Source organism: Geotrypetes seraphini, chromosome 2 (assembly GCF_902459505.1).
Source record: "Geotrypetes seraphini chromosome 2, aGeoSer1.1, whole genome shotgun sequence".
Lineage (NCBI taxonomy): Eukaryota > Metazoa > Chordata > Amphibia > Gymnophiona > Dermophiidae > Geotrypetes > Geotrypetes seraphini.
In genome coordinates, this window is record NC_047085.1 from 114,611,447 (window position 1) to 114,623,821 (window position 12,375).

Here is a 12,375-nt window from a genome sequence, read left to right on the forward strand (position 1 = left end):
AGCCCATTGTCCTGTCTTCATGGCGGCCAAAAGTACCTGGCAGGAACCCAAATCCCAGGGCAAGCAGTGGCTTCCCCATGTCTGTCTCAATAGCAGACTATGGACTTTTCCTCCAGGAACTTGTCCAAACCTTTTTTAAACTCATCTACATTAACGGCCGTTACCACATCCTATAGCAATGAGTTCCAGAGTTTAACTATTGTCTGAGGGGAAAATTCTAAAAAATGACGCCTAAATTTTGGCACCCTACCAGTGCCTAAGATAAGTAACTGTTTAAAACGGCAAGAAGCAGCACTGTTAAAGTGCCTACGAGAGATTAAATAATATATGCCAGAGTCACAGCTACGTAGGCGCTTTAGGTCGCCAAACACCTCTATGGGCATGGCTAATGCTGGAAGTGGCATTAGGTGGCTTAAAGCGCCTATGTAGGTACATTTCATGACAAAGGTAAGTGCTGGAAATGTAGGCCCAAAAAACCTAGGCCTAAATTTCTGGTGCCAATATTTTGCGGAGGCGTGATTCTCTGTAGGGCGCTGTCACATGATTGACACGCAATCAGCAGCGGCTTTTCAGGTGGCTGCTGATATTGGCACCCTATAGAGAATCCAGGCCTGTGTGAAAAAATATTTCCTTCTATTGAGTGTAACTTTTTGAAGGAGTAAAAAAATCAATTCACTTGTACCCATTCAACACCACTCAGGATTTTGTAGACTTCAATTGTATCTCCCCTCAGCCGTCTCTTTTCCAAGCTGTAGAGCCCTAACCTCTTTAGTCTTTCCTTGTTTACATCCTTGTCACCATAATCACTTGTCTTAGGACCAGAGGGATAAGGTTAAGCAGTACCATGTATATATTTTCATGGCTTTTCACTTATAATTATTACTTTAGTTTTATACATGGTGCCTTTTCCGAAGGCACCTTACAGTAATTATACAAGTGGCAACACACAGATAAATGGACAATGAATCCAAAGTAGCAAAGTTAAATTAAGCACAAACCACTGTAATATGAAGAAAATTTTCTAGGGTATAAAATACAAATGTATCCAGATCTGTCACGAGATACACAAAAACGTCAACGTGAATTTTTGTTGTTAAAGCCAGGTGTTATAGCTCTTGGGGCGTGCATAACCTTGCGCGTTATACGCGTGAGCGCGTTTTATGTTTTTTTTACATAGTTCCCCCCCCCCCCGACGTCCAATTCACCCCGCAGGACCGCTCGCACCACCCCACCGCAGGACCGATCGCACCCCCACCCCGAAGGACCGCTCTGATGTCAGAGAAAGGGTGGGACCGCCGGAAGAGGAAGTAGCAGAACGGTAGGAGCTTCTCCATGATTGGGGGGGGGTGGGGAAGCTGTGGGGGTGCAAGCGGTCCTTCGGGGTGGGGGTGCGAGCGGTCCTGCGGGGTGAATCGGACGTTGGGGGGGAGCATCAGGCTTTCAGGGTGGGGACAGGACTTCAAGGGGGAGAGGAGTGTCGGGGCGGGCCAGAGGAGAGTTGGGGCGGGCGAAAGGAGAGTTGGGGCGGCGAAGAGAGAGTCGGGGCGGCATGCACGGTATACGGGTGTGCGCGGTATATAAAAATGTCTTTACATAAATTACAGTTTCCCGCGCGCTATACCCATGTGCGTGTTTTACACGGGAGCGCGGTATATGAGTGAAAATACGGTAATTATCCATAAATTCAATGTTATTATAATCAAATGACATTTTAAATTGCAAGCAGGGTTTCAAAGAATTAAGCCACCTCTCAAACTGGTGTAGTTCATCCTCAAGAAACCCAGACAAAAAAAAACATATCTAGGAATCCACCATAATCTAATTTTTTTTTTTTTTAATGGGAAGGGTACAGTAACTGCTCCTCAAATTTTGCTACATATAGGGCCTGTTTTACAAAGCTGCGCTAGCGGCTGCAGCTTGTTAACGGCCCCGAAGCCCATAGAGATTTAAAGGGCTTTGGGGCTGTTGCCACACGGCTAGTGCAGCTTTGTAAAACAGGCCCATAGTGTAGCCACTGAGGGGGCTATAGTCGCTCCCATCGCCACACTTCATACTTGTTGATATCGATCTTTGTAACAAAAATAATTATTCTCAATCACCCATTCAGCTAAAGTTAAAAAAAAAAAAAAAGTAGATACATTGTAGCTCAGTTCTATTACTCCAAATAAGTTCAATAACTTCAAAAGCACCCTCCTGTGGGATTCTTGTATACAGGGAGACCATATCGAGAGCGACTAGGATGGTCCCTTGAAATGGACTACTATAGTCCTTAAAGACCTTCAGCATAAGAGTAGAGTCCTTCAAATAAGATGTAACCCTTTCACTTCTTGTCAAAGAAAACAGTCAACAAATTTCGATAAAAGTTCCAGCAATGATTTTCTCGTGTTTACAATCAGGTGCCCTGGGGGAAGTCCTTGAAAGAGCCACTCTTGTTTTGGCGAAATATATTGGACATACTCCCCCGAGCTGACAGACACTATGCTTGAAGTAAGTTTGCTGTTATAAAGCTTCTTAAATATATTTATAAGTTTAAGGATGATGATGGTGAATCCACATAAAGTTTGAATTTAAAATTACAGTATAAGATAAAAATAAGAAAGGCTGATGGCGAGGTGGGTGTATGAATCTCATGGCAATGAGGTTTGAGCTTTGATTTGACACCGCTGAAGCTTGATGAATTTGAAGGTTTCCAATATTAAAGAAACAAAGTATACTGAATTGCTGTTTACCTGTGTATATCCTGAGGAGTGAAACTGTTATTTTGATAATCTTGGGATGGAAAGTGAAGTGCTTATCACTTTTAATCATAGGCATAAAAAACTCCACTTCCAAAAAAGCCAATCTCAACCAGGGACTAAGCCCACTACTGTGTACAGGAATAATGTTCATATATTATTTCACTTAGCTCAAGTGCTTGTACCAGTTTCCAGATTTAAATCCCATTTCAGCTGTGTATTTCTTTTTTTTAATTACGAGTCCTCCATGAACAGAAAAATATCTACTTTATCTGAACATACACTTCAATAGCCTTCAGACTTAAGGTGTCTTAAGTTCAGGCAGAGTTAGGGTTTTTTTTCCTGTCCCTGGAGGGCTCATAATTTAAAAACAAAGAGGTGAAGTAGGATTTAAACCTTGCTCCCTTGGTTCTTATGAGCTAGACTGGCCACTGGTGGCTTGATAACCTGTACGGAAATTCTTCTGTAGTTAATTGCACTGTCCTTTTGCCATATTAGCAGTTAATACATATTTACATCAACTGCAAGGTTCAGTCTTCATACCATGCACCATGTGTTAGGTGTTTAATTTAGCAGTTAGCATATGCTAACAGTGTGTTATATTAGCTGTTAATGTTAAAGTTAGCACATGTTAAAAGTATTAATACATCTAATGCAATTCAGTAAATAGTTCCCCCCCTGGAAAAAATCTTAAGTGTGAAAGCAACCAATAAATCCTATTGAAAGTGTTTCAGCTCCACAAGCAGATTGCTGCCGTAGTAATAAGGGTGAGGTAGCCAGACATACAATATTTAGGTTATTTAATATGGTTATCATATTGTTTTACACTCTTTGTTTTACATGTTTATTTTTTATATTTTATATCTAGGATAGAGAACAACAACCTGTCTCCACACAACAATACAAGGAAAACAGTAGAGATGACTATAAGTCATTAAAAAAGCATGTACTCAAAAGATCTTTAAAATGCCCTTTATTAAAAACATTATAAGCACAAATTATGTTTGGGACTCAACAAGGGTTGTGTTTTGGCACCACTGTCTGCATCAGAAGATCATTTAAATCTCTGTCATCTACAGTAACCCCCGTTTTACAAAACCATAGCACGGTTTTTAGCGCCGGCCGTGGCAGTAACAGTTGCGACGCTCATAAAAGTCCTATGAGCATCAGAGCTGCGACTGCCGTGGCTGGCCCTATAAACTGCGCTATGGTTTTGAAAAAGGGGGGGAGGGGGTATAAATAAATAAATTACAAAAGCAAAGTGACTGTAGAACAAACTAGCAGTTGTACATTTGAGAAAATATAGAATCACAAGTTGTGCAAGTGCAAAGTGTTGGAAAATCCACAAATTCCAACACTTTGCACTTGCACAACTTATGATTCTATATTTTCTTTTTTGTGCAACTGCTGTTTTTCCCCCCCCGCTACTTTGCTTTAGTGATTTATTCATTTATTGTAGATGACGAAGATTTAAATGGACTCCTGGCGCAGGTGGTGGTGCCAAACCACAGCCCATGTCGAGGCCCAGCACAGAATTTGTGTTTGTACTATTTTAAATAAAGGACATTTAAAGGCCTTTTGAGCACACACTGCTCTTAATGTGAGCTTGACCTTTGGCCATCTCCACTGGTTTTTTTTCTCTATTTCATTCTTCTTTTAAAAATATATTAGAAGAAACAAATGGATAACACAATTTCTGCATCAAGAGCTATTTATTAGCATAACACTCTTCTTAAAGATTCCATAACAACTGAAGTATGTACAAATCCTTACAGCATTTACACAACAACAACAAAAATAAAGTTTCCTATCAATTGATGATGGAAAGGTTGTGTTTGAATGTACTTTGAAGCATGAATAAAACATTTAATGAAGTTGGCTACTGTATTTTTTCTTCTCTCTTATACCAAACCACTATTACGGAACCTAGTGGGAAGACAGAGTTTGTGACAACCCAAAAATAAACAAAACAAAAAGTGTCTGGGGTTGAGGTGCAGCATTATCTGCCAAGAGAGAGAAATAACAACACTGTCATGTTTCTTCACTTTCACTAGGGCAGAAGCAAACTTCAAACAGGCAGAAGAGCTGACATATGCAAGACAATGCAACCACGATTTTCTCCGATATAAAAATTTAGCTAATCAGGGTACTTGCTTCAGAATAAAACATTTTTATACTGATATGGCTGTGTATTTCCAGTTTTGTTTATGAAATGCTCAGCATGCTTACATAAGGGTAGCATGGAGATCGAGTCACGATGTGCTTGACTATTAAAGGCATTCAGTACCAGTTAGAGCAGGGATCTCAAAGTCCCTCCTTGAGGGCCGCAATCCAGTTGGGTTTTCAAGATTTCCCCAATGAATATGCATTGAAAGCAGTGCATGCATGCACACATGCATATTCATTGGGGAAATCCTGAAAACCCGACTGGATTGCGGCCCTCAAGGAATGGACTTTGAGACCCCTGAGTTAGAGGATCTAACCATTTCTGACAAAAGTTTAAGACTAAGAACCTTAAAAACAAAAAAGCTCAACATACTTTTTTTCATTTATTTCTGTCTTTCATGTTTGATAAGTGCTGCACAATTAAATAAGGCTCCAGGTCATAAAAAGAAAAACAAACCCAATGTTTCTGGACCACAGATCCGTTTCAACAGATTTCCCCATATGCACAAAAGAGAGAAAAAAAATTATGTGGCAGTGGCCACACTCCGCACTAAAAATGTGCACATTTTGGAAAGAAATTATTTACTAGTAACCAAAAGTCATTTTTTCTAACAAAGATTTGGAATTCTTTAAGCTTTCTTACAAAACAAACATTTTGTAAATCACTTTAAAGATAAATTATTTTCAAAAGCACTCAACCTCCATGTCTACCATTTCTTTTTCAGTTCCTATTCTTTTTTAAAATTTGAAAACATTCTTATCCTAGAGCACTAGTAGGTTAACACAATCTGTAACAGACAAGAAAAAACATGATACAAAAACACAACCACCTGGATTTAAACTTTAAAGAAACTATCTCACCTTTTTTCATGTAAACAAATTTACTAGTACATGAAGCCCTAATTGGATTCTGGTCTTAAACTTTTGGCAGATTGTGCATAAGCTGAGCTAGGTTTGGCAGTTATTGTTCAAGTGGAAGCCAGGTCAGTTCACATGTTGACAGGCATGCAACTTGAAAACACTGCACAACAAGCAACACAAAGGAATTTGAGAAGTTTACAGGACTTCAAGTAGACCACAACCCTTCACAACTGAATATTCACAGACAAAGATATAGTATCTTAACTTATTTTTGGGGTTGTCCTTCTCACACATGGGAAACTTTCTGTGACTCTCTAGCTTGCTTGATGCTATATAACCATTTGATGATTCTGGCATTTCTTTCAACTGCAGAGATGCCATATGGTACGCGATCGTTGGCACTGTCGTCATTCCTAAGGTCACTATTGCTATCCTGAGACTGTTCGCAATCTGAGCTAATCATGCTTGCACTGCGAAAGTTGAGGGATACAATATCGGAGTTAGCCCTTGCAAAATTTTCTATTCCTAAGTTTTCAAGCTCTTCAGCATCCAGCCCACAGTAGTTAAAGAATCGTTCAACATCTGCATCGACACGGAAGTATCTGTCGCTTAAGTCTGATTTTGATCGCTGAAGTGATGGCCTTCGAGTGACTCCACAGCCAGGTTCCAATACATCATTTTCTGGAGATTTCAGAGCAGTTATAGTAGACAGTTTGGGTTTTGGAGGCAGAGGTGGAGCTGAACCACTACATGGTATTGCTTTTAATGATTTCCCACTAGTCACTTTCCTAATGTCTGATGAGCTGTGAGACACATGCAAGAAGGGCTCACTTGAATTTTCTAGCAGTCTTCTGCTAATGCTTGAGTTGCTTTCTTGAGGGCTACCATGGCCTTGAGTAGAGTAAACCTTTAAAGATTCAGCAAAAGAATGGCGGTTAAGTTCCGCAGTGTCAGATCTGTGTGGAGGCCAGTTTCGTGAACCATGTTTATGGCCTGACCCTGAGCTGGAACCTTCAGAACTGTTAATAATGTTTTTCAGAATTTCTAGCTTCAAGTTCTCTCTTTGTACATTGCTCTCAGTCTTTACATTGTTATTAAACATCTTCATGGTAGGGCTTCCCAATGCTCTCTTAGTTGCAGGGCACACTGGTGGTTTTGCAAGTACTGCAGGCTTTACAGGCTCTTGTTTGGCATTGATGACTTCTTGGCTTTTGACATACTTTGCTTTATCAGCTTCTAGTCTCTCCACTGCACTAAGCCTCTTGGGATTAGGTTCTGCCTGCCTGCGGAAATAATCTGGTCCTTTGTTCAAGATGCGAAGAGGAACAGCAGATGTGAATGTAACTGCAGGATTGACAGGTTTCCCCATGCTACCTGTCTGTAGTGTTTCTGTAGGCATGTTTGGTGGTCTTTCTCCCGCAGCCGTTTTGGATTCTCTTCTTGAATCTCTTAAACGCACTGTGTAGAAACATATACATCAAGCACAATGAATAGCAGATAAAGCTTGGAATCTGGGTATTATCAGCAGCTCCTCATCTCACAGCTCATTAAATACCACCGTGTTTCTTTTTTCTTTAAAGATAGCCTCTGCACAAAAATCCCTTAAAAACAACAACAAAAAAGCCACCAGACACAAGCCTGTGTTAATCTGCTTCGTTGATTCTTTTCTTCTTATTAAAAGATGTGGGAGTCTCGTCGTTTTCTTTGTGTTCAACTACAGGCAGTGATCTGAAACATAAAATAACCAATCAGAGGTTAGCATCAACATGTGACATCAGAGCTATAGCAACACAGAAATACTGTACTCTGTGTTACTGGGTGAAGAGCATGTGCTTGCAGTTTTGCAGAAATAGGCATTGACACATGCATACTCCAATGCACCAAAGACAGCAGTCAAAAGTACATCACAGTCTGAATTTACATTGAAGTAGATATTTCTATGCACGTACTATATACCCTGTATCCTTTTTTAATCTATGTATTTAAACAGTTAACAAATTGGATATCAGAGTTCTCCATAATCCATGGAAAAAAGAAGACACAAAATAAATTTAACAATACTATATGAACTTCCAAATTTTCTGAACAGCTTGGTATCTTTTCTTAATTACTGTTTTGAAAACTTATTAGAAAAATACATGAATTATTGCTTGAGCATGAAGGTAACCAAAATAATGTTGAAGTTCTATTCACAAGCAGATTTTGCCAATAACTATGAAATCAAAAACTTCTGGATTTTCTTCATACCTTACCTACTAAATTGGAAGATGGTTAAAAAAAAGAAAGAAAATTATGTCAAGGTAACAGAAGTCACAAATGTAAGTACACTAGGTATATCTATGCAGTTTTTTTGTTGCACATATCATCTAGAGAACAAGCAAATACAGGCAAACTCATATAATAACTAAGTTACTTACCTGTAGCAGGTGTTCTCCGAGGACAGCAGGCATATATATTCATATCTGGGTGATGTCATTCCATGGAACTAGGTACGGACAGTCAAAAGTGTCAATTTAAATCTTTAGGACTGCCCATACCACTCGCATGCTGGTGCCTTCCCAGCCAACGTCGGCTTGCAAGACCTATAGTTCAGTAAGATAGCTAAGAAGCCAAATAGGGGAAGTGGGAGGATTGTGAGAATATATGCCTGCTGTTCTTAGAGAACACCTGCTTCAAGTGAATAACTTTTTCTTTCTCCGAGGTCAAGCAGGCATGTTATTCTCACATTTGGGACTTCCAAGCTGCCAGGATCAAGCTTCTAAGAAGAGGGTTATTGGTAACTACCACGAGCCTAGCAAAACCAAAAGGGTTGGAAGGAAGTTGCTGTTTAAGAGAATACATTATGAAGAACTGTCTGCCCAAACCAACCGTCCCATCTATAATGATTCTCCAAACAGTAATGGGAAGTGAAGGTATGGATTGAGGACCCAGTGGCTGTCTTACAGATATCCTTGATGGCTGAGAAATGAAGATGGGCTATTCAAGTCGCCATAGCTCAAACTTCATGAGCAGTGACACGGTCTTCAAGCATCAGCCCAGCCCAAGCATATGCAAAGGAGATACAGTCCGCCAGCCAGGTGGAGATGGTTTTCTTGGCGACAGGCATTCCAAGTCTGTTAGGATCCATTGAAAAAGAGTTGAGTGGTGGTGCACTTTTACAGTTCAATGGGTGAAGAACTGCTTCACCAGGGTGAGAATGCAGTCTTGGGAAGAAGACAGTAGAACTAATGGAAACTCTAATCAAACACCAATTAGATAAGATCCTGGATGAAGAGAATCTACGGGATCCCCGACAACATGGATTTACTAAGGGGAGATCCTGCCAATCCAACCTGATCAGCTTCTTTGACTGGGTAACGGGGAAGCTGGATATTGGGGAGTCCCTGGACATCGTGTACCTGGACTTTAGCAAAGCATTCGATAGCGTACCACACCGCAGGTTACTGAGCAAGATGAGTTCTATAGGATTAGGTAACACATTGACGAAATGGGTTGGGAGCTGGCTTGGAGGTAGGCTCCAAAGGGTGGTGGTGAACGGCACCCCCTCTGAAATGACGGAGGTGATTAGTGGAGTACCACAGGGCTCAGTCTTGGGCTCAATCCTATTCAACATCTTTATAAGAGACTTGGCAGAAGGGCTTCGAGGTAAAATAACATTATTCGCCGATGACGCCAAACTGAGTAATGTAGTAGGCAAATGCACAACAGACGAAGATTCAATGCCCGACAACATGATGCACGACCTACTCCTACTGGAGCGATGGTCTAGGACATGGCAACTCAACTTCAATGCCAAAAAATGCAAAGTTATGCACCTGGGCAGCCAGAATCCATGCAAGTCTTATACCCTTAATGGCGAGATCCTAGCAAAAACGGTAGCAGAACGAGACTTGGGGGTAATCGTCAGTGAGGACATGAAGTCTGCCAATCAAGTGGAGCAGGCTTCATCCAAGGCAAGACAAATCATGGGCTGCATACGAAAGGGTTTCGTCAGTCGTAAGGCGGAAGTCATTATGCCATTGTATAGATCCATGGTGAGGCCCCACCTGGAATACTGTGTGCAATTCTGGAGGCCGCATTATCGCAAGGATGTGCTGAGACTGGAGTCGGTGCAAAGAATGGCCACCCGGATGGTCTCGGGACTCAAGGATCTACCATACGAAAAACGGCTTGACAAATTACAGCTATACTCGCTCGAGGAGCGCAGAGAGAGGGGGGACATGATCGAGACGTTCAAGTATCTTACGGGCCGTATCGAGGCGGAGGAAGATATCTTCTTTTTCAAGGGTCCCACGACAACAAGAGGGCATCCGTTGAAAATCAGGGGCGGGAAACTACGAGGTGACACCAGGAAATTCTTTTTCACTGAAAGAGTGGTTGATCGCTGGAATAGTCTTCCACTACAGGTGATTGAGGCCAGCAGCGTGCCTGATTTTAAGGCCAAATGGGATCGGCACATGGGATCTCTTCACAGGGCAAAGGTAGGGGAGGGACATTAAGGTGGGCAGACTAGATGGGCCGTGGGCCCTTATCTGCCGTCTATTTCTATGTTTCTATATTATGGACTGGTTGAAATGAAATTCAGAGACAACTTTTGGGAGAAACTTCAAATGTGTGCGAAGAACCACCTTGTCATAATAGAATCTTGTGTAGGACGGATCAAATACAAGAGCTTAAAGTTCACTAACCTGGTGTGCAAACATAAGAGCTACAAGGAAGACTACTTTCAAAGTTAGATGTTTGAATGAACAAGTTGAAAGAGGTTCAAAGGGAGACTTCATCAATATGGAGAGAACAACATTGAGGTTCCAGGCAATGGCAGGAGGCTTGAGAGGATGTTTGGTATGGTAGAAGCCTTTCATGAATCTGGAAACTAAGGAATATACAGTACAGATCATATATCTAGATCATTACGTTCACTTAACTCTTTACCATCACCTAGACTAACGCATTATGAATATACTTGTACTTACTTTTTTTGTTCTCCATTTTATTGGAATAATCTTCCATTAAATACTCAGTTAGAACTTTCATTCCAAGATTTAAATCTTTATTAAAAGCATTTTAGTTTTAAAAAGCCTTTAATATTTCTATCGACTGAATTGTCATTTTGGTTGTATAATAGCTGGATGACTGCAATTATAATTGCAAACATGTTATTTTATTTATTTTAGATTGTGTGTTATTTTAGATTATGTGTTTGTTGATTTTGCTGTATAATTTTCTGTGCTTTTACTTTTTATGACGACGTTCCTTTCTTTTAATTTAGTTAGTTATTTGTAAACTGCTATGACTTTTTACAATCAGCGGGGTATCAACTGTTTAATAAACATAATGGTGTCTTGCCTAGTGGTGAGTGAAAGGTATGGATAGCACTGAGATGAACAAATACTGAAGTAGTTTTAAGTCCAGAAATCAAAAGGAGGAGATAATCCAGACCTGATAGTAGGGGAAAAGTAATTGGAGTGAGTGGAGATTATACCAGACAGTGAAGTGAGTCCATTTGAAACAATAGCATTGTTGTATAGAAGGTTTTCTGGAAGCTTGTATAATGGCTGACACTGGTGCAAATAAAGTAAAAGTCTACTCTGTGGGAATGCTAACGAACATAGATTGGGAAGCATAAGAGAACCTTCATTCTGTGTCTGTTATGTTGGAAATACTTAAAGTGGATTTTTGAATACTGAGCTGTAGGAGAGGGAACCATGGTTGACCTAGTCACCGGGGAATGATGAGAATCATGGTGGCTTGAGTTTGGTGAAGTTTGAGTAGAGTCTTTCCAACTACAGTGTTTCCCTGAAAATAAGACCTACTCCAAAAATAAACCCTAGCATCATTTTTGGGGTAGGCCTTAATATAAGCCCTACTCCAAAAATAAGCCTTAGTCTCGGGGTTCACCAGCAGCAACTGTTCAACCCGCTCTCACCTTCCACCACAGCCCCCACTGCTCAGCCGAACCCCTGCTGACCCTCCATCCATCCCTCCCTGCCGACCGCGAGGGAGCCCTACCTTGATCCAAAGCAGAGTCGGACCGGCAGCACTCTAAACAGACTGCTTGGCCTTGTCCATTGGGGAATTCACTCTTCCGTGTTACTGATGATCAGTACCATGGCAGAGTGAATTCCCTGATGGACAAGGCCAAGCAGCCTGTTTAGAGTGCTGCCGGCCCGATGCTACTTTGAATCAAGGTAGGGCTCGCTTATAGTTGGCGGGGAGGGGAGGATTAGCAGGGGTTAGGCTGTGCAGTGGGGACAAGGTGCTCAAGGGTTCTGCTGCACAAGGGATGGGAGAGAGGGAGGGAAGGATGAATAGAAGCTGGGTAAGGGTTCTGCTGCACGAGGGATGGGAGGGAAGGATAGAAGCTGGGCAAACTTCTGCTGCACAGGGGGATGGGAGGGGAGGAAAGATGCTGCACATGTGGGAGAGAGAAAGGAAAGAGGAAGAATTGGGGTGAAGAGAGGAAGGGAGAGATATCATGTGCATACCCCAAAAATAAGACCTAGTGCATTTTTTGGGCCTAAAATTAATATAAGACACTGTCTTATTTTCGGGGAAATACGGAAGAGGTATTGGAGGGAATGCATACAGAAAATTGTTCCATCGGTTGAAGAGA

The 12,375-nt window shown here is 41.3% G+C and overlaps 1 protein-coding gene across 5 annotated transcripts in view; it reads right to left on the reverse strand.

Annotated features, from left to right (window-relative positions):
- Positions 1-4,939: 4,939 nt before the first annotated feature.
- The window catches only part of FAM110B (family with sequence similarity 110 member B), a 225,148-nt gene continuing 217,712 nt past the window's right edge, over positions 4,940-12,375 (reverse strand). For all 5 annotated transcript variants that reach the window (XM_033934556.1, XM_033934557.1, XM_033934552.1 and 2 more), the window contains one exon: positions 4,940-7,490. In XM_033934556.1, coding sequence (XP_033790447.1) covers positions 6,049-7,161 — 1,113 coding nt within the window. In that variant the 5' untranslated portion in view covers positions 7,162-7,490 and the 3' untranslated portion in view covers positions 4,940-6,048. The remainder of the gene's footprint in view (positions 7,491-12,375) is intronic.